This window comes from Aegilops tauschii, chromosome 7 (genome assembly GCF_002575655.3).
Source record: "Aegilops tauschii subsp. strangulata cultivar AL8/78 chromosome 7, Aet v6.0, whole genome shotgun sequence".
Taxonomy (NCBI): domain Eukaryota; kingdom Viridiplantae; phylum Streptophyta; class Magnoliopsida; order Poales; family Poaceae; genus Aegilops; species Aegilops tauschii.
The window spans coordinates 24,595,979-24,621,253 of record NC_053041.3 but is presented as its reverse complement, the minus strand read 5'-3'; the positions used below and the strand labels follow the sequence as shown (position 1 = coordinate 24,621,253).

The following is a 25,275-nucleotide window of genomic DNA, read 5'->3' as shown; positions in this document are numbered from 1 at the left end:
GGTTGTTCCTGGGGACAGTCAGCTAACTGGCTTGGGCCCGTTTCAACTTAATGTTAACAACTGAAGCACATGACAACCAATCCAGCATCACGTATTTTTCATTTAGAACACATTAAGAATAAATAACTTTGTTTTTCTTATTAGCATGTGGAACATGCAAAAATTTGAACATGATACAAACATTGGTCATAAAATGATCAAAGTTTTTGCATGACATGCATGATACCACATATTTATATCAGAAGTGTATCAATAACCATCGTTCCTTGAGAGCACAGCCCGGCAATGTAGTCCTTGACATTCACTATCATGTACAATGCTGGTCTCTTCTCAACAATCAGCTGATTCGATGTCTCGAGATATCTCACATGGTCAACATAATAGTCTAGAGGCATCGATGGCCTCTGTTTCTATGCATTTGTCACGACCCTATGCACAGGGCTCTTGAAGAACCCATTGATCATTATCTGTGCAACAAAACATTTAACTTCATCAGCCCAAGACCTTAGAAACATTGAACAAAATGATTTTATGTTTAAAATACCTAGCATGTAACTTTGATTGTTGTGTTATATATGGATATGCTAGGAAAGACTCTAAAGTTTTTATAGTATGAATGTGTTTTCATGAAAAACACAAGCAGTAACTTTCTAACATGACCAAACGAAGTAGTAGTTCATAAAAAAATGCACCTCAGTCTGATTTGCTATAATGATGAGCAGTAATTGAGGTACGGTCAGTACATACCACCACACGTCATATCTTAGAACATTTTGAAATAGACTTTCGCCCTGCTTTATAAATAAAGAGCAACTGTCAGGTCCATACAACAAGTTCAAGTGCAGAAAGTAGAGAAATAGTATGATGTGGCATCAGCACAAATAGGCCCAAAGAAAGCATAAAAAAAGACCACCAAGTTCTAGGAGTCTCGAGCTGCCTGCAACGAGGCAAGTCGGCGAACAACATCAGTCGTCGCTTCTATCATAAGGCCCAGCCGATTGCAATTCGTTGTTTAGACAACAGGTACCAGTGCTGCAAAAGTGCATGGAATTTGAGGATTGAGTCAGAGGCCCGCCTAAGAAAGACTTGTTCAATGACCATCTTGTTGCATGTCGTCCATAGGGTCGAAGCTAGTGACACAAGCAAGAAGAGGTGTCTCCTCCTACCGGTCTGGTTGCCATAGGTTTGAAGGAACCCGGTCAGGTCCAGGGCCTCCCAGTCAGCCCTAGAGCCTCACGGACAAAACTCCAAAGTACTCTCGCCGCCATGCAAGAGAATAGGATGTGGGTCCCAGTCACCGAGACATCACAGAGAGGGCACATCCCATTTCCAGCGACGTGCCACTTGATCACCTTTATCCCTAATGGTAGGCGATCCCGCAACAATTGTCAAACAAAGATTTCAATCTTAAGGGATAAGGGCACTTTCCAGAGCAGAAGAGTCTAGGAAATAGATGGCCTTCGGCACAGGGCATGATATGCCGAGCCGACAGAGAAGTCTCCCGAAGAGGCCAGTTGTCGGGATATGGTATCCGGATAATCTGCAAGCACCGGTGAGAGGGCCGCCCGCAATCCAGCCCACACTGTGTTCTCCCGTGGCCCAAATATCCGTCGGAACAAGATGTTCCACTGGCCATCATAGGCGAACATGGAGACCAATACCATCCAATCCGAGCAAACGATAAACAAGATTGGAAACCTCATACATAATGGTGTCCCGTCCACCCATGGGTCGAGCCAGAATAGGATCCCCTCTCCATTGCCAGTGGAGAAGGACACCCCGGGGGATCTCATGCTTGATCCGTTGGATGGACCTCCAGAATTGGGATCCCTCCCTGTGCCCACTAGTAAGCAGGGGTTGGCCCCTCATGTATTCTGCTTGGGAAAGGCCCACCATACCCCGCGCAGCATAAGGGCCACGTTCATGCGACGAGACGCTAGAATGCCTATCCCTCCCAATTCCTTTGGCATGCATTCTTAGGCAACTTTACTATATGATATTTTTGTCGGCCATCCATCACTTGCCATAAGAATCGGCAAATTTCTTTATCAAATTAGCTCTGAACCCCTTCCAGTAAGATATAAAGCCCCATCATATACATCGGGAGACTAGAGACATTGGAATCTATAAGCATGGTATTACTCCCCTTGGATGAAAAATGTCTGCACCAAGGTTCCACCCTAGATGCTACCCATCCCATAAGAAGGTCAAACTCACTCAAGGGATCCATCCAGTCAGATAGCAGGATCCCCAAGCATGGGCGAATCTACTAGGGGTGGCTTTAACAGGCTCGAGCCCCCCCCCCCCCTCTCCAGCACCGCAAAATATATTGTTACTACTAGTCTCGAGGCCCGGCCCCGCCACTTCCTAGCCCAGCCCAACCCATGTGCGCATGACACAAGCAACCGAACCCCCCCCCCCCCTATATTTATTTGTAGATTCGCCACTATCCCCAAGTACGCAACGAGGAAGGAGGACAACCTGCAGTTTAAGTTGTCTGCTATACGTTTTTGCTCATCCTCAGAGTAACCTACAACTACCACCTCGCTCTTGTCGAAGTTGATCTTAAGACCATACATGGCCGTGAAACAGAGTAAGATGAACTTGAGATTTATGATGACAAGTTCAGAGCCCTCGACTATAATCATGGTATCATCTGCATCCTGAAGATGGGTGACACCAGCTCTAGGGATAAGATGCCCAACCATCCCAGAGTGCAACCAGCATCCATGCTTTGTCCAGGATGACCGCAAGGGCGTCGACCACAAGGTTGGAGAGAAGAGGGGAAATAGGACCCCCTTGTGTCTTACCCCAAGCTAAGACCTAAAGAAGGGCCAACGTCCCCATTAATATTGATCGATGTGATGTCAATCCTAACCAACTGCATGATCCAGGAGCACTATAGGTCATCAAACCTCCTCCACTCAAGCACCAAGTGGAGGAAGGCCTGGTCAAGGCGGTCATAGTTCTTCTGGAACTCTAGCTTAAGAAAGACACATCTATGGCGGTGTATCCTAACCTCATGGAATATTTCATAAAGAGCTAAGATCCCATCATCAGGGTCAGAGAAGCAGTTGGTAGACTTTCTGACAAAGCCTTTGGGTCGCATCAGGGTCCTCCAGCTATGTGACAAGATTGGAATGCTCAAGATAAGGTAGGCACCACAAGTTTTAGGGGGTGATTGTTAGCAAATAAAACCTTGCTGCGCGTCGGTACTTAATCTGCCATGGCAAGCTATTTTTGCTCGCATGGCAGCGCTTTTATAGGCTACCATGGCAGTGTTTTCTGGCTGATGTGGCAAGTCTTTTTGTTAGAAGTTTTTACGGTTTAGGGATCAACTACTTTGAGCGATTCTTGTGGCGTGATTGGTTTGTTAGTGGGATAGCGTGATCGGTTTGTTCGTGGGATGGCAAAAACCACTCTCTGCATCTTTGTTCTCTTAGGGCATGTACAATGGTGCTATTTTAGGAGTGTTACATAGGATAAATGATGAGGTGGAGGAGAGAGAACTCATAAGAAAAGATTTGTCTTCTCTTATTTAAGAGATAATCTCTTAGCACAATTTATCTCACCACATTTATAGGAATTGCTAGTTATTAAAGATAAATCTAAGAGATAACCCATTGTAGACATCCTTTTATTGTCATCTCTAAATTACATGCAAAGCTTAAGATAACACCGTCTTATCAACCACTGTACACGAGCAAGTGTGAGTTGAGGGCGAAGGGATTCCTAACAGGTAGCCGGCCAGACATGGATTAATTATTGGGCAAATAAAAGATTGTCACCCACTGAAAATCTAGTATTCCCATGCACATGCTCTTCGCAAAGGAGGGATGTATCTGGTCGCCATGCATCTATCGACAAGCAAATACTCCCCATTTAAGCTAACCCAAGTAGATGACCAACTTGGAATATACCACGTAACTATTCTGTAAATTTAAAACTACCACAAAAAAATCTACCCTTCCCAAAGGATCAATGTATCTGGACACTACAACAATCTATCAGCAAATACTCCACATTTAAACCAAGTGGTCGGCCAACTTGAAAATATACTGTGTATATACTTCTTTTTTTGCGGGAGTACTGTGTATATACGATGTATGAACTATGAGCTAACAGAGTAACAGTATTGCAAGAGACCCAAGGACGCGAGTCAGGATTTTTATAAGGAAAAACTTAATTTCGTATGAAGACTTGCTTTGGGCGCCGATGTGGAATGAGTTCTTCTAATCGGTCAGTCAATAGCGCTTTGTTGTTGCAAGGGTCAGTCCTAGATTCCAGCAGCTAGCCGGCTTAGATCCGTTCCAAGTTAATTATTGACAACCAACGCACATGACCAGCTTGTACGTCAATTTCACACTATCGTGCGTCGTCAGCAAGGACGTGGTCAGTGCTTAACTACTAATCACGATTACCTCTGCAGGTGGATTTGGGCTAGTTGTTGTATCATGAAGATCAAGGTCTTTTCGTTGATGATTGTGATGGATAGATTGAACACTCAAGATCTACTTGCAAGAAGGCATTGGAATGTCTGATCCTAATACATGTGTTCGGTGTCCAACTCACACCAAAGAAGACAGGGATCATCTTTTCTTCATGTGCAACTTCAGTTGCAGAATCTGGAATTATTTGCAGATTGATTGGCCATAGGGAGTGGATATGAGGGACAATGCTTTGGTGCCCAGAAGGAATTTTGCTAAACCTTTCTTCACTGAGGTGGTGTTCACTGCATGTTTGAATGTCTGGATCATAAGGAATGCTAGAGTCTTCAGGAATGAAAAGCCTAGCTTCAACAGATGGAGGAATGCTTTCATTCATCACATTTCTCTTCTAGCTCATAGAACTAGCAGAGATATAGAGAGGAGCTAGTTAGATGGGTTTCCTTTACCACCCTGAGGTGAGTCTTGCCGTTTTTTGGTACACATTTCCTTTCTCCTTTGCCTTAGGACGTGTACATACTATATTGTGTTCTCTTTGAAATAAAAATGAGAGGCGGTGGGGTGATTTGCCTCTGGTGTTTATATGTGAATTATCAGCTTTGTTGTGCATATAGAACAATGTTATTTACACAGAAATTATGAGGAGGGTCTATGGATAACTAAATTCTTAGAAGGCTGATAACTAGAGGATGAGAAACATGGTAACTTTACCATGATAATGTTGATAACTTCAACATTAGCACCCTCATAACAAATAAGTAGCATGGTAAGGTTGATAACTACATCGTTAGAAGGCTGATTACTACATCGTTCGAACCATGGTAAGGTTGATAACTTCAACATTAGCATTCACAAAAAGCATGGTAAGATTGATAACTACATCGTTAAAGGGTTGATAACTAGAGCCTGAGGGGTATGTTTCCACCCCCCACCCCCCCCCCCCCCCCCCGGTCAAAGTTACCATGTTATTTTGTATGTAAGTTATCAGGTCTGTGGTGCGTAAAATTACCATGCTACTTACATAGAAACTATCAAAGTTATGTTTCAAGAACATTTTTGCTCGGGTCAAAGTTACTATGATGTTTTATAAGTTCATTGCCCATTTAGATGATTTCAAAACAGTGTGCCAAAGCTTTGACACTGCCAAAACTTTTTTGTTTGCCAAAGCTTAGATGAACTAGCTAGTGTGTTTTTTTGTTTGCATTCATATACTCTAATTCATCCTCTAGTTCATATACTCTAGTTCATATATGATTTTAGTTGCATTCATATACTCTAGTTCATCCTCTAGGTCATCATAGGCATATGTTCTAAAGTGCCAAAAACAGTTCATCCTCTAGTTCATATACTCTAGTTCACATACTCTAGTTCTTCCACTAGTTCGTCCTCTAATTGTTGTTATTTTGTAGTTGACGCCGATGAGTACCTACAGGTCTTCTTGCAACTTGGCGTGTTCCGATGTCGACGGAGGCGAAGCGGGCACCAACCAGGCAATTAAGATTCAAAACACACCCATGATCATTGCAAACACATGCATACATCTAACCATTCATGACTATAGAGGAGAAGGTATATGATGTCGACATGCTCAACCGCCAGCTGATAGAGTCTCATGGAAGTACCATCAAGGCCCTGAAGGAGGTGAATGCCTCGCTGAAGGCGGAGAGGGATCAGCTGATCACCGAGAAGACTGATCTCTTCACAAGACTCTTAGGCTGAGAGACCAGAGGGATCATGATGTGACCTTTAATAGCAAAACGAAGGATTCCACATGTGTTATAGGAGCTATGCCACACATTAATCATGAGAAAAGCGACACATGTTACATGAAGGCCTCTGTACATGCAAATACACAAACTTCAGCTGCGTCACCCGCTAGTCCAAAGAAAGATACGATGAAGCCAAACTTCAGAACTGCTCTAAGATGGTGGTCTAGAGCGTGCCAAGAAATATCTCATTTATCTTTTGATTAGGTACTATGTGATCAATGTGGCCGGAGTATTTAATTAGTTTCCTTACAATTAGAGAGTCCTAGAGAGTCTGTACGTGAGCTTTTAAAATCGGGAAAGGAGTATAGGTCCGTTGCTAGATGTTGGCAGGTTTATTTGGATTTGTACGAGTCCAATTAGGAGTTTTCGAGAGTCCAATTAGGAGTCAGCATGAAATATTTAGCCACGTGCTTGCGTGCACTATGAAAAGTATGAGTAAGTCGATCGTGCAAGGGGGGCAGAATAGGTTGAATAAAATACAGAGAAAGGCAACGATATGGTTGCGCCAAATATGTTTGCTTGCTGATCCATGAGGGATTCGAGAGTTGCTTGGCGTGGAATTAATCTGTGATTGATTATATGCTGGTGTTTTCTGCACTTTCTTCTTCTAGTGTCCTGCTTGATCCAGAGAGTTGTTCTTCTATTTCTTCATCTATTTCTGCTATTACGAGAATTGTTTGTCGTGGTCCGTCGCTGAATTTTCGTGTACCATGAAAGATTGGACCATCAAATGACTCGTCCTCTAGTAGAAAGCTCATTCCAAGGGAGAGAACACAAATACGAGATTCGACAGTTGAAGTTAATCCTTGATCAAGAAATGTGATCGACCACCAAGACTAGCTATATATGGATGATGTAATTTGGTTGTTCAACGGTTTGTGAAGTTGAACTAGTTTAATTAGTTCTTGAACTACTAACTTCTGTGAAGTTGAACTAGTTAAGTTGTCGAGTACCTAACTAGTTTGTAGAGTTGAACTAGTTGATATAGTAGTATATCTCAAATTAGTTGATGGTTTACATAGCTGCATATAAATTTTTTATAAGCGAAAAAACAATTTGTTGGCGTTGGGCCAACAAGGCACGTCAGTGGTAACATACACTTACTGTTGGCATTGGCCATGCGGCATTGCCATCAATATCTAAAATACTGTTGACGTGTGCTCCAACACCACCAGTAAATTTTTTCACTGGCGCCATTTTGGTGCGGTTGGAACCCAACGCCAGCAAGGCCAATTTTGCCATGCAGTAACTAGGCTTTTCTGCACTAGTGAATGAAATGGGGAAAGAGCAGGGAGAACATTATTCCTACACTGGAACGACACTATCGTCTTGCCATCACAAACCAAACTCAAAGACTCTAAAGAAAACATGAAAAAATCACCCATGCCACTGCACGATACGTCTGAGTATGATATTGAGCTCGCCGCCATCCAGGACCATGCACTAGCTCCCTCTTCTCCGATGACTTAGCAAAGTCGGGTCGCCGTTGAAGATCACCGTGCTAGATTACCAATGAAATCGCCGAGCACTGCCTGACGAAGACTGCAACTGGAGCACACATCTCCTTCGCCATCTCGCCGCAACCCTCCAACTCCTCCACAAACAAGAGGCCCTAGGTCAGGATCTCCTTGCTATCATTGGCGCTGCATGGGCTTTGCCGGCTGGCGGCGGCGAGAAGGGAAGTACATGAGGAGGTGGCTAGGTTTTTGGTAGCCCGCCACCTCTCCACGAAACGGTACATCCCTGTTGTGCTCTATTTTCGCGAATTTTACCATCGGGTAGTTTTTGTAGAATTTAAAAAAACGTGTGGCATTTGCAATCAAAAAATAACTAGTGCATATTTTTTTAAGTCTGGCATAGAAATAGGATTTTCGGAAATTAGTACTTACAAATGCTATTCTATGTGCTACTGTTACAAAAGCTTTACATAATGTGTTATTCTATGTTAGGTCCAGCGTCTTGGTTGGGGCGGTGTGGCGGCGGCGATGTCCCTCAGCAGGAATAATGTCTCCCACGTTGTATCCCCGTCCTAATGGTTTGTCTGGCATCATCGGAGGGCGTGTGGAGTTGTGTCCACGTCGGATCTCATGGGATTCAATCGGTGCTGGTCTTCGGTGGATCTGTTTGGATTCGGTCTTCGTTCGTCTCTGTTTGGGTGTTTACAGGTAAGATCCTTCTGTTCTTCATCGGTGATGGTTGCTACTCTGGTGCGCTGGTCCTATGGGGCCTTAGCACGATGACTTCCCTACTGTATATTACAACAAGGTTTGCCTGGCTCCAGCGAGTAAGGGCTGACAACTGCGGCGCGCCTTCGGCTCGCTCTAGTGCATTAGTTATCACTAGGTGGTACACGGACCTGGTTGTAATTTTTATTACCTCTGGTGTTTTTTGTACTGCCATGATTGAAGATTAATAGATTGGAAATTTCTCTCGTAAAAAAATATGAGACAAAAGTAACTTTTTTTAGAGAGAGACAAAAATAACTACCTACACCAAAACAGTTGTTAAGAGTTTTTTTCAGCGAACCAACATGTGGTTGGATGGTTAGGAGGATAGTGGTATTCCCATTCCACTAGAGTTCAAGTCCTAAACTTGATATTGGTGTTCATATTTTCCTGGATTAATTTTAAGTCTTAAAACGATATGCGTGCAGTGGGTCGAGATGTTCTCGTCGATTACAAAGACGTCTATGGCTATCTCGCCAATCTTTTTTTTTTAGAATAGAGTAGAAAGCCTACTCAAAACGGAGCAGTACATTCAGAGATCATTAGAGATCGAAGACTACTCGGGACGTTCGCGATCCAAACCTGCTCTCCTATGCTCCTGGTCAGCGCAGCCAGTCCATAAGCCAAAGTGTTTCTGCTCCTCTTTACATACTGCACACTGCAATCTGAGAAAGCGGCCATGCACTTCTTAATGTATGTGATTAGGCCATAATGAGGCGAGCGTGTAGGCTTCAGTGCTAGCAGTTCGTTCGCGATGATTTGGTTGTCCGTCTCAACAATCACTTGGCCATTGTAATTTCCTTGCATAGCCTGCAGACCTACCAGGATGGCTCGGGCTTCGGCTTCCTCAGCGCTCCGGCACATTGGTAGCCTCTTGCAGACTGACTTCAAGACAACACCACGGTAGTCTCGTCCAACAACTCCAGCAGCACTTTCGCTGATCTCAGCTAGGAAAGATGCATCGGTGTTTATTTTAACTGCACCTCGAACTAGCGGGATCCATTTTTCGTCGAGTCTTTTGGTCATACAGACTGGTTGTGCAGTAGCCCGGGTGCAGTTCCCCTGATCGTTTTCTACAGCCTTCCCCCCATACTGGTCAGCTGAAACCTCTGCCTTTCTTAAATCTTCCTCGTATTGTTTCAGAAACTGCACACACCCTTTGATCGTCTCCCTACCATTATTTCTCAAGCAATCCTCCCTGTGGTGCCAATATCGCCAGAGTAACAGCAGGATTTTGGCGCGCGTTTCCTCGTTCTCTGTGTCCAGTACTACTTGTAGCCAGTTCTCGCCTGTGAACCAGAATTTATTTTCAGCAGGTAGGTTCCAGACCTCTCTCATGGCAGCTCTCAACGCTCTACTCCTTGTACACATAACCACGTGGTGTTCATTTCTATCCCATTTCCACAAATGTTGTAGGTAGCATCCAGTTCAAGTGTTCTTTTCCATTTGTTCTGTTTTGTTGCTAGGGTATCGGTGGCCACCCTCCATCCAAAGATTCGTACTTTCCCAGGCACCTTGGATTTCCAAATTAGGTCCCATATGCTCCGGTCGTTTGGGTCCCTAGCCGAACTTAAGGCATTTCGGGCTAGTTGGGGAAGGCTCATCACAGCAAGTTTGTAGGCGCTTCTCACCGAGAACTCGCCATTTTTCTCGTGATGCCATGCCACGCAGTCCTCCACATCCGAGGACGGAATATGAATTTTGCATATTTCATCTGCATCAATCTTATGATGATGTGTCGCCTTAGTCTTTCGGAGGTGCTCATAAGGGTAAAGTGTGCATGCATGCGTTCATAGGGTTCATTGGAGCGATCGATCCAGCATCACACATTGGAAAGCTCCTTCCATGTAATATCCAAAATTCTCTCCCCCGTGAATTCCAGTGGTGGGGCTAGCATGTACTACTTTCATAAATCTCTCCTACTGAAATCAACACGTGGTCACCCACAAAAAAAAATTAAAAAAATTCAACGCGTGGTGCGGGCATCTCCTTCCATAAATCTCTCTCGGTCCCTGAATTCTACGGGTGGGGCCCGGCGCATCATTTAATTTTCTCTCACGCTGATTATGTGTAAAAGGAAAGTTGACTTCTGAAGTTTCCTATCGGAAATCGGCCGCTGCAAAGCCCGAGCACGAAATAGCATCTCCCGTACATATGTATAGTAGCATACATGTACTCGTGCAAATGCACGCATTGACTTCGGTCATTACATTGGATCGGCTCTAAAGTCACACTAATGCCAGCTCTAAACTCTAGAGAAAAAAAACCTCCTCGTTGAGGCGATTAGTGTGCACGTCACCGTAGCTCGGATGCAACGTGATAACATCTTGTTTAGCAATGCATACCATAAAAGGAAAATATCTTAGTCACATTTGTTATTGAAAGACGAATATTTTTATGGTTGCAAAACTTGAAACACGAAAAAAAAAACAAATCACAGGGTAGAAAAGAATACATTGTTATACACTAATCACAACTTAATTAATGTACTGCCATAAGTGCTATATATTCTCTAAAAAACAGCTATATGACGCACAAACACGTTACAAAGTGATGCCTTGGTACACGTGGAACTTTCCATGCTGACACCATTCTTGCTTTCTGCTTTTGCCAGCTAAAATAAGAGTATGAGAGAAATAGGAGTACAGAAGAAGTCTGGCGTGGCTGCAAACTGTTGTGCTACAGGTCCACGGGCCATGGCCGGCTGGTTTGTTCTGCCTGCGTGGCCAGACATGCAGTGCACCAGCGAGACGTCCGTATACAATAAACAATTCAGAGTGACCAAGATTTCTCTAGAATGAAGTGCAGTTGCCTGGTGGATACTGTAGACGCGAATCCCTCCACTTTGGACCATAGGATTGAGCCCATCAACGGCTGACATTGCTTCTTAGGCTTAGGTTTCAAAATTTTAAAACTCGTACACTATAGAGTAGTATAGATATAGATAGTATAGATGTATGAGTGTCTATGTCTGTACTATGATAAAAAATTAATCTTTTAGGGTGTCATCATAGTAAAACTACTAGTAGTAACCTAAGATTTTGTCTAACTTGTTTTACTACCCTCCGTTGTTAAATATAAAATGTTTTGACAGTTCAATTCCTTTCGATTTCATCCACGTCCGCGCATAGGGTAATCCCGTAAACCAAAAATCCCGTAACAGGATTAGGTCTTTGAAAAGGTTCATATGACTCCGATCAACCCAATCATTTGGAAGACATTTGAAAAATCCCGTAACTGAAAATATTCCGGTGCACTATTTCACAAGACATTTGGAAAATGGATGCAAGAATTAATTGATGCAGAGATTGGTGTTTTTCCCTTTTAAATTTTTTACATCGCCAACTTTAATATTTTCATGTTTCTCGAAAAAATCTTGAATATTTTCATGAAGTTCACCCTGCTAACTAATATGTGATGCGCAAGGTGATCAAGAAGGAGCCTTAGCTAACGACATCCCAATAGTTGTGTTGTTAATTTAAGGAGATTTGAGAAAGTAATGAGGAATTTTCAACAAAATCTAGAGGACGGAATAGAGTACCAATGTAGTACGAGGAGAGTGCCTATCCCACTCGTATGGTACGGGATAGCTAGCAAATACGATTGTGTTGTTGCTAGAAGCTAAATGGGTCGGCCCAATTTACTAGGTTGAGCCAAAATTGCTTTTAGTTTTTTTAATTTGCAGTTAAATGTTAGTATTTGGTTTAGGAAAAATATTTGAAAATGTCTCTAAATTTTTGAACAATTTAGGAAAATGTTGGAAAATTTTAGAAGTTCATGAATTTAAAAGATATCCATGAAAATTTAAATACATCTGCACATTAAAAATGTATATGCATTTTTAAATTTGTTCCTAAACTAAAAAGATGGAAAATATAAAAAATATGATTTTAAAAAATGTAGAAGGTTTTATATTTAAGAGCTTTAAAAGTATGGATAAAATATTGATGAATTTCAAAATGCATATGATGTATTTTTAACAAATTTTAAAAAAATGTGTGGGGGTTTGGACGCGTATTAACCGCACACAAACCCGTCGAGTGCCATGTGCCCCGAGATGTTAGACCTACTGGCTACTGACACACTTATGGATCGACTTACGGGCTGATTGGCATATTTTGGTAGGAAATTAGGTAGGAGGAGAGATACTTTCCGCCATGTGTGGTTGGGCAATCCTTAGCTAAAGCTTCTTCTTCTCTTGATATGAAATTTTGAGGTGCCCATGATGCCCTATATCGCGAATGTAAATTTTGAGGCGCATTCTTTATAATTAGCTAAAGCTTCTTCTTCTTCTCTTGATATAGGGCATCATGTGTGGCTGGGGAATCCTCATGAGATTGCATGTTTTATGATGACTTTGAGTGTTGAATAAAGAACTGTGCTAAAGGTGAGCATCTAAACAAAAGGTGGGAGGACCGGAGGAGAGAGTCCGGTAGTTAAAGCCAGGAGGAGTTTTGTCTCAAAGAGAATCAGGAGGACATTTGTCCTTTCAAAAAAATACGAGGGATACATTTGTCCCTGATAGTACTTTTTTTTATTGAAATCTCTAAAAAAAATCCCTAAAAAAAAGAGAGAGAGGGGCCAACGTGGAAGAATTGGATTGGTGTTTAGGGGAGTGAGGGGCCCACACCCCTGAAAATCAGGGATGGGGAGGTTTAGATTAGGATAGTCCCGTAGAGCTTCTAATTCGCACAACAACATGCAGGACGCACGCATCTTGCCACCACACAACCCTCGTCGTTGTCCGTCTCTTCTGGTCTACCAGTGTGCCTCGTTATCTTTCATACTCAGCTCGGCTGTCCATCCTATTTGCCCATGTATATTAATTCTTGAAGCAGCTTACTGATTTAAATTCATACATGTATATAAATCGGTGTAGAGGGGCGTAAAGAAGCGAGGTGGTACTATTTAATAGAAGCACAAACCCTCTATTGTCTAGGGAATCAGGCATGGCTCAGTAGGATTGTGCCTTCATGACTTGGAGGCAGGTATTGAGTTTGATCCCAACAGAATACGATTTTTTTTGGGCCTAATCTCTTGGGCTGCCAGGGTCTGCTTCGAGAGGTCGAGGCCCACAAAGGTGAACGGAGGCGTATGACGGTAATCAAACATCGGCGGTGTCAGGTGATAGGATTATTAAGACGTTGAAAAGGTTGATACGACTCCGATCGAGACACAATCAGCGGTCGCTCCAAATCGCACGGCGCACGTCGATCGCTCACAAGTTGGGTACGGCGCGCGCCGGCCCTAGCTAGCGAAGATCAATGGAGACGCTGCCGGAGGACGTGGTCGCCGAGATCCTGGTGCGCGTGGCGGGCGTCGCCGCCCTCTTCCGCTGTGCCGCGACGTGCAAGCGGTGGCGCCGCCTCATCGCCGACGCCTCTTTCCTCTTCCGCCGCTGGCCGGAGGGCGCGCTCCACCCGTCCTTCCTCCTCGGCTTCCTCGTCACACCACTGCCCCGTGAGGAACGACCAGCACGAATCATCTCTGCGCCCGCGCCGTCGTTCGCTCTGGTGCCATGGTCGTCTACCGCAACAATCTGACTACCGAGGGAAGCTTCAGTCTGGCATTGTGCGATCCGCTCGCGGGCGTAGGTCGCGTGCTCCCCCCGCTGAAGTACAATGGAAAATTCACGATGGTAGGGTATACCATCCTAACCGATCTTGATTGCTGCTCCGGCAAACGGCGATGGCCAATCTACTCGGTCTCGTTCAAAGTGCTAATCATCAGTGTCGACGAAGGTCAGCCCGGGTACAATCTCCATGTGTTCTTGCCCGCTGAGTGGAGCTGGAGCACGCCTAGACAGTTCTTTGGCACTCTGGAGCACGGCGTGCATGTGGCGCCCCAGCAGGCCAACGCCGTCGTGTGCCAAGGCGCGGCACACTGGCTTTTCAGGCGGACGTCAAGCTTTTACACGCTCAGTGTGTGCGCTAAGACTGCCCACATGTCCTTAACAAGGCTCCCAATCACGCCGAACCAAACCGACCTCAACTTGTATAGTGAACCAATGCTTAGTGTCACCAATGACGGGATGCTATCGTTACTTCGTTTGTATAGGAAATTCACCATGCTGGAGATCTGGACATGTCAAGGTGACTATAAAAGTGAGGATGACAACGTGGACCGCTGGTACCGCACAAAGATGATCAAGCTAAAACGACCCACGCAGATTAAGATCGACCTTGTGCGATGCCTGTGTATCGGAGAGATGAGTGGCAAACTGCTGGTCAATGACAATCAAGGTTGTGTGTACATTGCAGACCTCCAAACTGGTGCAATGGAGACGGTCACCGAGTGGTTTCGCGGCAGTGTCCGGAGTGCTATACCCTTTGAGATGGATTGGCCTGCCTACTTCATGTCTAAGTTGGCTGGTGGCAGGATCAAGCGGACTAAACTGGGAGGAGCTATACAGAAAATTGCGAAATCTTTCTGGGGACTAGTAGTTGTGTCAGTAATCTTTGGACCAATTGCTATGAGGTGGGCTTGGGCCTAGTAGGAGCTACAAGAATCTTAGGTTTTTGTGTGGCAGACTTGGTGAACACCTAAGTTAATATACTACGTACGGGCGCAATGGCTACAAACTTTTCCATTGACTTTTTTCATCAGATCAACAGCTTGGAGTTGACATATTCAGATCAATTGCCTCTGCATTCTGTGTTCTGTTTTGATATGTGTTTTATCAGGACTGCTTGGTGTGCTTGCTGAACCATTGATGTTCTATATTAAACAAATCGTAATGATGTTTTAAATGGGTGTTTAAGCTATGTGCATTTCCAGTTCTCCAGTATCTAAGAAGTAAAGTTTCAGTTCTTTAAGATTAAGTATACAGTTAATTGTGATTATAACTGATAGTTCAACTGAACCTGCATGCTATAACACTATATCCTGCATGCTGCTTAATTTGTTCATTATTTCATGGCTAAAGTAGAGATCAAGATAAAACTTGTAATTAATGTACTTGACTATGAGAAAAGCATGGCCGAGTAAGCATTTGCAAGGTCCATCAAATTTGAAATATGAAAAATGACTCGATAGCCGCCAATCCATGGATGAATTATTCGGTAATTAAAAAAATTACCTCCAGAAGAAAAATTACCCTTCCCAAAGGATGGATGCATCTCTGGGGTCGCCATGCATCAATTTACCAGCAAATACTCCACACACTTAAACCCAAGCGGATGGCGAACTTGAAATATACTACGTAGAGCTAACTACAATATTGCAAGAGACTCAGGACGCGGCTTGAGAGTTTCATAAGAAGAAAAAAAAACTTCATTTTTCTAATCAGTCAATCAAAAGCTCTTGGTTGTTGCAGGGGTCACTCCGCTAATTGGCTTGGATCTGTTTCAACTTAATTATAGACAACTAAAGCACATGACCAGCAATCCAGCATCACAAAATTTTCATTTAGAACACATTAGTAATATTATAACTTTATTTTCTTATTAGCATATAAAACATGCAAAAACTTGAAATGACATGTGTTGTTGAACAAAGGGAGTACTTAATACAAGTGACATTTAGAAATACACAATACAAACATTGGTCATAATTTGATCACATTTTTTCCATGATGGATACCACATAGTTATATCTGCAGTGTATCAATAACCATCGTTCCCTGAGAGAAATGTTCATACAGCCCGGCAATGTAGTCCTTAACCTTCACTTTCATGTACAGTGCTGGTCTCTTCTCATCGATCAGCTGAGCCGATGGCTCGATTTCTCTCTCATGGTCAACAGAATAGTCTACAGCCACTGATAGCCTCTCTTTCTTTGCATTTGTCAGAACCCTATGCACAGGGCTCTTGAAGAACCCGTTGCTCATTATCTATTAAACAAAACATTTAACTCAATTAGTCCATGACCTTAGAAACTTTTGACAAAATGGTTTTTTAATCCGTAAACCCTGGCATTTAATTTTGATTGTTTTGTTCCATTATGGATATGCTAGCAAAGACTATAAATTTGTTATACCATGGAAGTATTTTTCATGGAAAACACAAACGGTTTCGTTCTGACCTGACCATACAAAATAGTACTTCTAGTTTATAAAGAAAACGCACCTCAGTCTGATCTCCTATAATGACCAGCAGTGTGTGAGGTACGATCGGTACATCCCACCACACCCCATCTCTTAGAACTTGCAAGCCACCGACGCTGTCATCGACCATGAGAAGTGTAAGAACGGTTCCATCGCTGTGAGGCTTGAGACCAAATACAAGCTCTGGCCTTGGACACTCTGGGTAGTAGCTGCATCTCACGTTAGTTTCAGCCTTCTCCCCGAGCTGGTCCACAAAGTAGTTGTCATCGTCAAGCTTCAGTAGCTTCGCCATTGCCCGGAGGAGATCGTCCTTCACTCCCCCACATTTTGTCGTGAAGTTGTGCAGAATATTCCTGCAAAGAAAACAATATATGAGCTTATGATACTTAAACCCCAAGCCTGGAAATTTGGAAAGTGATATCTCTGATCAATAGGTGACCTGAAGTTTTCAGGATGTGTTGGCCAGAGGGCAATGCGTCGCTCGTCCTCGGGCTCCACCTTGAGGTAGAGGCGGTCAGACCAGTCTAGGATCTGGTCCGGCGACCTCACCTGGTCGTTCCCGTACCCCTCAAACTGGAATTGCTCACCGCCAATTAGGTTGGTGTACCTCTTCTTGTCTTCGAGTGGCCGCTTGAAAAACTCCCTCGAAGCAATCATCATGCCATCCATCATGGTGGTTTCTACACCATGGTTACTGAGCTGCATGCAGGTACATATATATAAGCAAGATGAATATGAACGTTTGATCTTGTACTAAAATTGTGGAGTACTACTAAGTACCGTGGGCTGATAGGATAGTTACTTACCAGGAAGAGGCCCCATGACTCGAGCGCTGCTCGAAGCTTCGATGCCTCATTAGTGGCTGCACCATCTTCCGTGAAAAGGCTGCGGAGGTCGATGACAGGGATAGGTGCTGCGATGGCTGTGGCGAGCTGCTGGCTGTGGTGCCCGCGCACCACGTACTGGGCTGGCACCTCGGGCTTGCCGAGGACGTTGGCGAGCTCCTGCACCATCATTGCTCGCACTTCTCCCATGCTTCCCATAGTTGCACTTGCACGACCTTCACGTATACTGCATGGGTCTTATAGTAAGAGGGAGTACCAAACAGAAGAATCTGAAATGTATTCTGGTTACACTTAAAAATCAGATTGATACTGCAAATCAGACATACGGGTAAACTAGATATGATTTGAACAGTTGCAAGGCAACGTTAAATCTCATGCATTTTCTCGGCTAGCTCATGCATATGAGCTTAGATCAGGAACTGCCAGACGAAATTACCTGCAATAGTGGGAGAGATCTTAGCTAGATGGATCTGTGATCAATATCCTTGACCAATTCCTTGGGTCAGTACTTGTGCTCTACAACAAGTAATGCAACTTAGCTGTGGAAGTACCAGAGCATGGTGCCCCGTTTATATAGACTTTGGAGTAACAGGTAGCGCCTCTAACAATTGAAGAATATGACAAAAGAACTTCATAGCCGGCCAGCCATGGATTAATTATTGGGTAAGTACTCTCTCTGTCTGAAAAAGTTTGTCCCTCAAATGGATGTATCTAGCACCAAGCTTCTTCGGACGGAGGGAGTAGAAGATTACCGCCCACAGAAAATCTAGTCTTCCCCATACACATGCGCTTCCCAAAGGGATCGATGCATCTGGTCACCATGCATCTAAGTTCGAACTGCCAGCAAATACTCCACAATTAACCTAACCCAAGTGGATGGCCAACTTGAAACATACGACGTATGAACTTTGAGGTAACAAATTGAAAATATGACAAATGACTTAATAGCCGCCTAGCCATGGATTAATTATTCGGTAAATTTAAAACTACCACCAAAGGAAAATTTACCCTTCCTAGAGGATCGATGCGTCTGGTCAGTATCCGTCAATCTACCAGTAAATATTCCCCACTTAAAGCCAAGTGGACAGCCAACTTGAAATATACCGTGTATGTGCCACGTAGGAACTTAGAGCTAACAACAATATTGCAAGAGACCCAAGGACGCGACTCGAGAGTTCCTTGAGAAAACTTAATTTCGTATGAACACTTGCTTTGAACGCCGACGTGGAATGAATTCTTTTAATCGGCCGGTCAAGAGCGCTTGGTTGCTGCAGGGGTCAGTCCTAGATTCGTGTGGCTGGCAGGCTTAGATCCGTTTTAGTTTAAATATTGACAACTGAAGCCCATGACCAGCATGTGTACGTCAACTTCAAACTATTTATGCGTCGGGGACGTCATTAGTGCTAATTACTATTACGTCAGCAACTGAAGCACAAGCTGCTGCTACGTCGGAGTTAGAGGTACACTTATGTGCTAAGCATCATGTTGATGATTGTTGTTCGAATGTGTGGTATGTTACACCTCCAGCCTTCCTTTTAAGGTGTACTAGAACATGGATGTGCGCTTTACTGCACCCGTCTATCTACAAATGTAATAATATAATACCTGAGAACATTTAGCCGGTAGAAAGGTTCGGGAAAGAAATGAACAATTTAAATGATGTTAGGGTTTAAAGCAGTACATATTTTACATGTTTACATAATTGTTTGTACTTCCTCCGGTCCAAATTAATCAACGCGGTCTCTATACAGCATTGTACAGAGGTTGCATCAACTAATTCAGTTCAGAGGGAGTAACCAAAATTTGCTAAATAATGTAGCATGCACATTTCAATTTTACTCTATGCTCCAAATATATATTATGCAGATGCCACTAATTTCATTGGTTGAAAATGGGTCATAATTACAATTACCTTTCATGCTCAAATTAATATTGATGAATATCATTCCATACATAAATTTTTCTAATCAGTCAATCAAGAGCGCTTGGTTGTTCCTGGGGACAGTCAGCTAACTGGCTTGGGCCCGTTTCAACTTAATATTAACAACTGAAGCACATGACAACCAATCCAGCATCACGTATTTTTCATTTAGAACATATTAAGAATAAATAACTTTGTTTTTCTTATTAGCATGTGGAACATGCAAAAATTTGAACATGATACAAACATTGGTCATAAAATGATCAAAGTTTTTGCATGACATGCATGATACCACATATTTATATCAGAAGTGTATCAATAACCATCGTTCCTTGAGCGCACAGCCCGGCAATGTAGTCCTTGACATTCACTATCATGTACAATGCTGGTCTCTTCTCAACAATCAGCTGATTCGATGTCTCGAGATATCTCACATGGTCAACATAATAGTCTAGAGGCATCTATGGCCTCTGTTTCTATGCATTTGTCACGACCCTATGCACAGGGCTCTTGAAGAACCCATTGATCATTATCTGTGCAACAAAACATTTAACTTCATCAGCCCAAGACCTTAGAAACATTGAACAAAATGATTTTATGTTTAAAATACCTGGCATGTAACTTTGATTGTTGTGTTATATATGGATATGCTAGGAAAGACTCTAATGTTTTTATAGTATGAATGTGTTTTCATGAAAAACACAAGCAGTAACTTTCTAACATGACCAAACGAAGTAGTAGTTCATAAAAAAATGCACCTCAGTCTGATTTGCTATAATGACGAGCAGTAATTGAGGTACGGTCAATACATACCACCACACCTCATATCTTAAAACATTTTGAAATAGACTTTCGCCCTGCTTTATAAATAAAGAGCAACTGTCAGGTCCATACAACAAGTTCAAGTGCAGAAAGTAGAGAAATAGTATGATGTGGCATTAGCACAAATAGGCCCAAAGAAAGCATAAAAAAAGACCACCAAGTTGTAGGAGTCTCGAGCTGCCTGCAACGAGGCAAGTCGGCGAACAACATCAGTCGTCGCTTCTATCATAAGGCCCAGCCGATCGCAATTCGTTGTTTAGACAACAGGTACCAGTGCTGCAAAAGTGCATGGAATTTGAGGATTGAGTCAGAGGCCCGCCTAAGAAAGACTTGTTCAATGACCATCTTGTTGCATGTCGTCCATAGGGTCGAAGCTAGTGACACAAGCAAGAAGAGGTGTCTCCTCCTACCGGTCTGGTTGCCATAGGTTTGAAGGAACCCGGTCAGGTCCAGGGCCTCCCAGTCAGCCCTAGAGCCTCACGGACAAAACTCCAAAGTACTCTCGCCGCCATGCAAGAGAATAGGATGTGGGTCCCAGTCACCGAGACATCACAGAGAGGGCACATCCCATTTCCAGCGACGTGCCACTTGATCACCTCTATCCCTAATGGTAGGCGATCCCGCAACAATTGTCAAACAAAGATTTCAATCTTAAGGGATAAGGGCACTTTCCAGAGCAGAAGAGTCTAGGAAATAGATGGCCTTCGGCACAGGGCATGATATGCCGAGCCGACAGAGAAGTCTCCCGAAGAGGCTAGTTGTCGGGATATGGTATCCGGATAATCTGCAAGCACCGGTGAGAGGGCCGCCCGCAATCCAGCCCACTCTATGTTCTCCCGTGGCCCAAATATCCGTCGGAACAAGATGTTCCACTGGCCATCATAGGCGAACATGGAGACCAATACCATCCAATCCGAGCAAACGATAAACAAGATTGGAAACCTCATACATAATGGTGTCCCGTCCACCCATGGGTCGAGCCAGAATAGGATCCCCTCTCCATTGCCAGTGGAGAAGGACACCCCGGGGGATCTCATGCTTGATCCGTTGGATGGACCTCCAGAATTGGGATCCCTCCCTGTGCCCACTAGTAAGCAGGGGTTGGCCCCTCATGTATTCTGCTTGGGAAAGGCCCACCATACCCCGCGCAGCATAAGGGCCACGTTCATGCGACGAGACGCTAGAATGCCTATCCCTCCCAATTCCTTTGGCATGCATTCTTAGGCAACTTTACTATATGATATTTTTGTCGGCCATCCATCACTTGCCATAAGAATCGGCAAATTTCTTTATCAAATTAGCTCTGAACCCCTTCCAGTAAGATATAAAGCCCCATCATATACATCGGGAGACTAGAGACATTGGAATCTATAAGCATGGTATTACTCCCCTTGGATGAAAAATGTCTGCACCAAGGTTCCACCCTAGATGCTACCCATCCCATAAGAAGGTCAAACTCACTCAAGGGATCCATCCAGTCAGATAGCAGGATCCCCAAGCAGGGCCGAATCTACTAGGGGTGGCTTTAACAGGCTCGAGCCCCCCCCCCCCTCTCCAGCACCGCAAAATATATTGTTACTACTAGTCTCGAGGCCCGGCCCCGCCACTTCCTAGTCCAGCCCAACCCATGTGCGCATGACACAGGCAACCGAACCCCCCCCCCCTATATTTATTTGTAGATTCGCCACTATCCCCAAGTACGCAACGAGGAAGGAGGACAACCTGCAGTTTAAGTTGTCTGCTATACGTTTTTGCTCATCCTCAGAGTAACCTACAACTACCACCTCGCTCTTGTCGAAGTTGATCTTAAGACCATACATGGCCGTGAAACAGAGTAAGATGAACTTGAGATTTATGATGACAAGTTCAGAGCCCTCGACCATAATCATGGTATCATCTGCATCCTGAAGATGGGTGACACCAGCTCTAGGGATAAGATGCCCAACCATCCCAGGGTGCAACCAGCATCCATGCTTTGTCCAGGATGACCGCAAGGGCGTCGACCACAAGGTTGGAGAGAAGAGGGGAAATAGGACCCCCTTGTGTCTTACCCCAAGCTAAGACCTAAAGAAGGGCCAACGTCCCCATTAATATTGATCGATGTGATGTCAATCCTAACCAACTGCATGATCCAGGAGCACTATAGGTCATCAAACCTCCTCCACTCAAGCACCAAGTGGAGGAAGGCCTGGTCAAGGCGGTCATAGTTCTTCTGGAACTCTAGCTTAAGAAAGACACATCTATGGCGGTGTATCCTAACCTCATGGAATATTTCATAAAGAGCTAAGATCCCATCATCAGGGTCAGAGAAGCAGTTGGTAGACTTTCTGACAAAGCCTTTGGGTCGCATCAGGGTCCTCCAGCTATGTGACAAGATTGGAATGCTCAAGATAAGGTAGGCGCCACAAGTTTTAGGGGGTGATTGTTAGCAAATAAAACCTTGCTGCGCGTCGGTACTTAATCTGCCATGGCAAGCTATTTTTGCTCCCATGGCAGCGCTTTTATAGGCTACCATGGCAGTGTTTTCTGGCTGATGTGGCAAGTCTTTCTGTTAGAAGTTTTTACGGTTTAGGGATCAACTACTTTGAGCGATTCTTGTGGCATGATTGGTTTGTTAGTGGGATAGCGTGATCGGTTTGTTCGTGGGATGGCAAAAACCACTCTCTGCATCTTTGTTCTCTTAGGGCATGTACAATGGTGCTATTTTAGGAGTGTCACATAGGATAAATGATGAGGTGGAGGAGAGAGAACTCATAAGAAAAGATTTGTCTTCTCTTATTTAAGAGATAATCTCTTAGCACAATTTATCTCACCACATTTATAGGAATTGCTAGTTATTAAAGATAAATCTAAGAGATAACCCATTGTAGACATCCTTTTATTATCATCTCTAAATTACATGCAAAGCTTAAGATAACACCGTCTTATCAACCACTGTACACAAGCAAGTGTGAGTTGAGTGCGAAGGGATTCCTAACAGGTAGCCGGCCAGACATGGATTAATTATTGGGCAAATAAAAGATTGTCACCCACTGAAAATCTAGTATTCCCCATGCACATGCTCTTCCCAAAGGAGGGATGCATCTGGTCGCCATGCATCTATCGACAAGCAAATACTCCCCATTTAAGCTAACCCAAGTAGATGATCAACTTGGAATATACCACGTAACTATTCTGTAAATTTAAAACTACCACAAAAAAATCTACCCTTCCCAAAGGATCAATGTATCTGGACACTAAATCAATCTATCAGCAAATACTCCACATTTAAACCAAGTGGTCGGCCAACTTGAAAATATACTGTGTATATACTTCTTTTTTTGCGGGAGTACTGTGTATATACGATGTATGAACTATGAGCTAACAGAGTAACAGTATTGCAAGAGACCCAAGGATGCGAGTCAGGATTTTTATAAGGAAAAACTTAATTTCGTATGAACACTTGCTTTGGGCGCCGATGTGGAATGAGTTCTTCTAATCGGTCAGTCAATAGCGCTTTGTTGTTGCAAGGGTCAGTCCTAGATTCCAGCAGCTAGCCGGCTTAGATCCGTTCCAAGTTAATTATTGACAACTAACGCACATGACCAGCTTGTACGTCAATTTCACACTATCGTGCGTCGTCAGCAAGGACGTGGTCAGTGCTTAACTACTAATCACGATTACCTCTGCAGGTGGATTTGGGCTAGTTGTTGTATCATGAAGATCAAGGTCTTTTCGTTGATGATTGTGATGGATAGATTGAACACTCTAAGATCTACTTGCAAGAAGGCATTGGAATGTCTGATCCTAATACATGTGTTCGGTGTCCAACTCACACCAAAGAAGACAGGGATCATCTTTTCTTCATGTGCAACTTCAGTTGCAGAGTCTGGTATTATTTGCAGATTGATTGGCCATAGGGAGTGGATATGAGGGACAATGCTTTGACGCCCAGAAGGAATTTTGCTAAACCTTTCTTCACTGAGGTGGTGTTCACTGCATGTTTGAATGTCTGGATCATAAGGAATGCTAGAGTCTTCAGGAATGAAAAGCCTAGCTTCAACAGATGGAGGAATGCTTTCATTCATCACATTTCTCTTCTAGCTCATAGAACTAGCAGAGATATATAGAGGAGCTAGTTAGATGGGTTTCCTTTACCACCCTGAGGTGAGTCTTGCCATTTTTTTGTTCACATTTCCTTTCTCCTTTGCCTTAGGACGTGTACATACTATATTGTGTTCTCTTTGAAATAAAAATGAGAGGCGGTGGGGTGATTTTCCCTACAGTAAGCCGTCAAAAAACAACACATCATGAAAGTTTCCTATTTACTCGGTGCCCTGAAGCGATCCTAGTTACTTCAGCAGTTGATTCAAACAGGGAAGATTCCTATTTTGAAATAATCATGGTGCCTAAGACGTTAAACAATTCCACCAGAGAAATAACATCATAATGCTTCACTGGAACTTACCGACATAGGAGCTATTGTGAAAGACGGTTTGTAATTTGAACGCTTGCATAAGTTGTTTCTGTTCGAGAAACAGGCAATTCCACTCCTCCTGTGAGCCCCTCCAATTCACCCCACATGTCAAGCAGGGAGTTACCCTTGACCATCCTCAAAAGGCAGTTGTTTTCTAGTGATTATCAAAAGAAAATGGCAGACTACTCCCCATGCATTGATCTACCAGCAAGCATTCCCAATTTAAACCCGGGATGGACAGCTTGAAATATACAAATATGGACTTTGAGCTAACAACTTGATGTTCGCAATATCGCAAGAGACTCAAGGATTACGCGACTCTAGTGCGCCTAAGCAAGTTTCCTACCAAAATTTTTAATTCGCTATGAACACTTTGGACGTCGACGTGGAATGACTTTTTTTTAATTGACAATTCATGCACATTAATTGTTGTGGTACACTTGTACAAAGGACTTGAACGATTGCTCTAACTGGATCCCTCGTGAGCGTGAGCCAATGATCATACACATGCACATCATATACAATGTGCACGAAGAAATCTCTATGTATTCGGAATCGTTGTCTGAAAAGGTTCTACGGATACACCAGATTGTCTGTATATAGTCCATGACAAGTTTGGCATGTCCTTCTGCCCCATGGCAAAAAAATGCAACCACGCCCTGGTTGAGGGCCTGTTCGGCAACCCTCTAGCTCCCTCAGATCCTCAACTCCTCAGCTCAACTCCTCCGCCCAACTCCTCGTTGAAAAA

At 43.6% G+C, this 25,275-nt stretch overlaps 3 protein-coding genes across 3 annotated transcripts; 1 reads left to right on the top strand and 2 right to left on the bottom strand.

The window, feature by feature from the left end:
• Positions 1-8,952: 8,952 nt before the first annotated feature.
• On the bottom strand, positions 8,953-9,777 carry LOC141026679 (uncharacterized). Its single transcript, XM_073503524.1, has one exon. It carries the CDS (start codon positions 9,775-9,777, stop codon positions 8,953-8,955), a length of 825 nt encoding a protein of 274 aa, XP_073359625.1.
• A 3,926-nt stretch (positions 9,778-13,703) lies between these two features.
• LOC120968601 (uncharacterized) lies at positions 13,704-14,932 on the top strand. The gene is made up of 2 exons (XM_073503523.1): positions 13,704-13,960; positions 14,002-14,932. The coding sequence occupies exons 1-2, from the start codon at positions 13,704-13,706 to the stop codon at positions 14,930-14,932; spliced, it is 1,188 nt and encodes a 395-aa protein (XP_073359624.1).
• A 1,084-nt stretch (positions 14,933-16,016) lies between these two features.
• Positions 16,017-17,164, bottom strand: LOC120969417 (protein LATERAL BRANCHING OXIDOREDUCTASE 1-like). The gene is made up of 3 exons (XM_040396608.3): positions 16,923-17,164; positions 16,506-16,836; positions 16,017-16,270 (listed from the first exon to the last, which is right to left on the bottom strand). Exons 1-3 carry the CDS (start codon positions 17,153-17,155, stop codon positions 16,028-16,030), a joined length of 807 nt encoding a protein of 268 aa, XP_040252542.2. The 5' UTR covers positions 17,156-17,164; the 3' UTR covers positions 16,017-16,027.
• Positions 17,165-25,275: the final 8,111 nt, after the last annotated feature.

Bases quoted from the DNA above. Each gene is read 5' to 3' on its own strand.
- LOC120968601 (XM_073503523.1), top strand. From the start codon at position 13,704: ATGGAGACGCTGCCGGAGGACGTGGTCGCCGAGATCCTGGTGCGCGTG. The intron at 13,961-14,001 runs GTCGTCTACCGC...GGGAAGCTTCAG, and splicing joins TCGTTCGCTCTGGTGCCATG to TCTGGCATTGTGCGATCCGC.
- LOC141026679 (XM_073503524.1), bottom strand. From the start codon at position 9,777: ATGAGAGAGGTCTGGAACCTACCTGCTGAAAATAAATTCTGGTTCACA.
- LOC120969417 (XM_040396608.3), bottom strand. From the start codon at position 17,155: ATGATGGATGGCATGATGATTGCTTCGAGGGAGTTTTTCAAGCGGCCA. The intron at 16,837-16,922 runs GTCACCTATTGA...TTTTCTTTGCAG, and splicing joins ACACATCCTGAAAACTTCAG to GAATATTCTGCACAACTTCA. The intron at 16,271-16,505 runs GTGCGTTTTCTT...TTTGTTTAATAG, and splicing joins TTATAGGAGATCAGACTGAG to ATAATGAGCAACGGGTTCTT.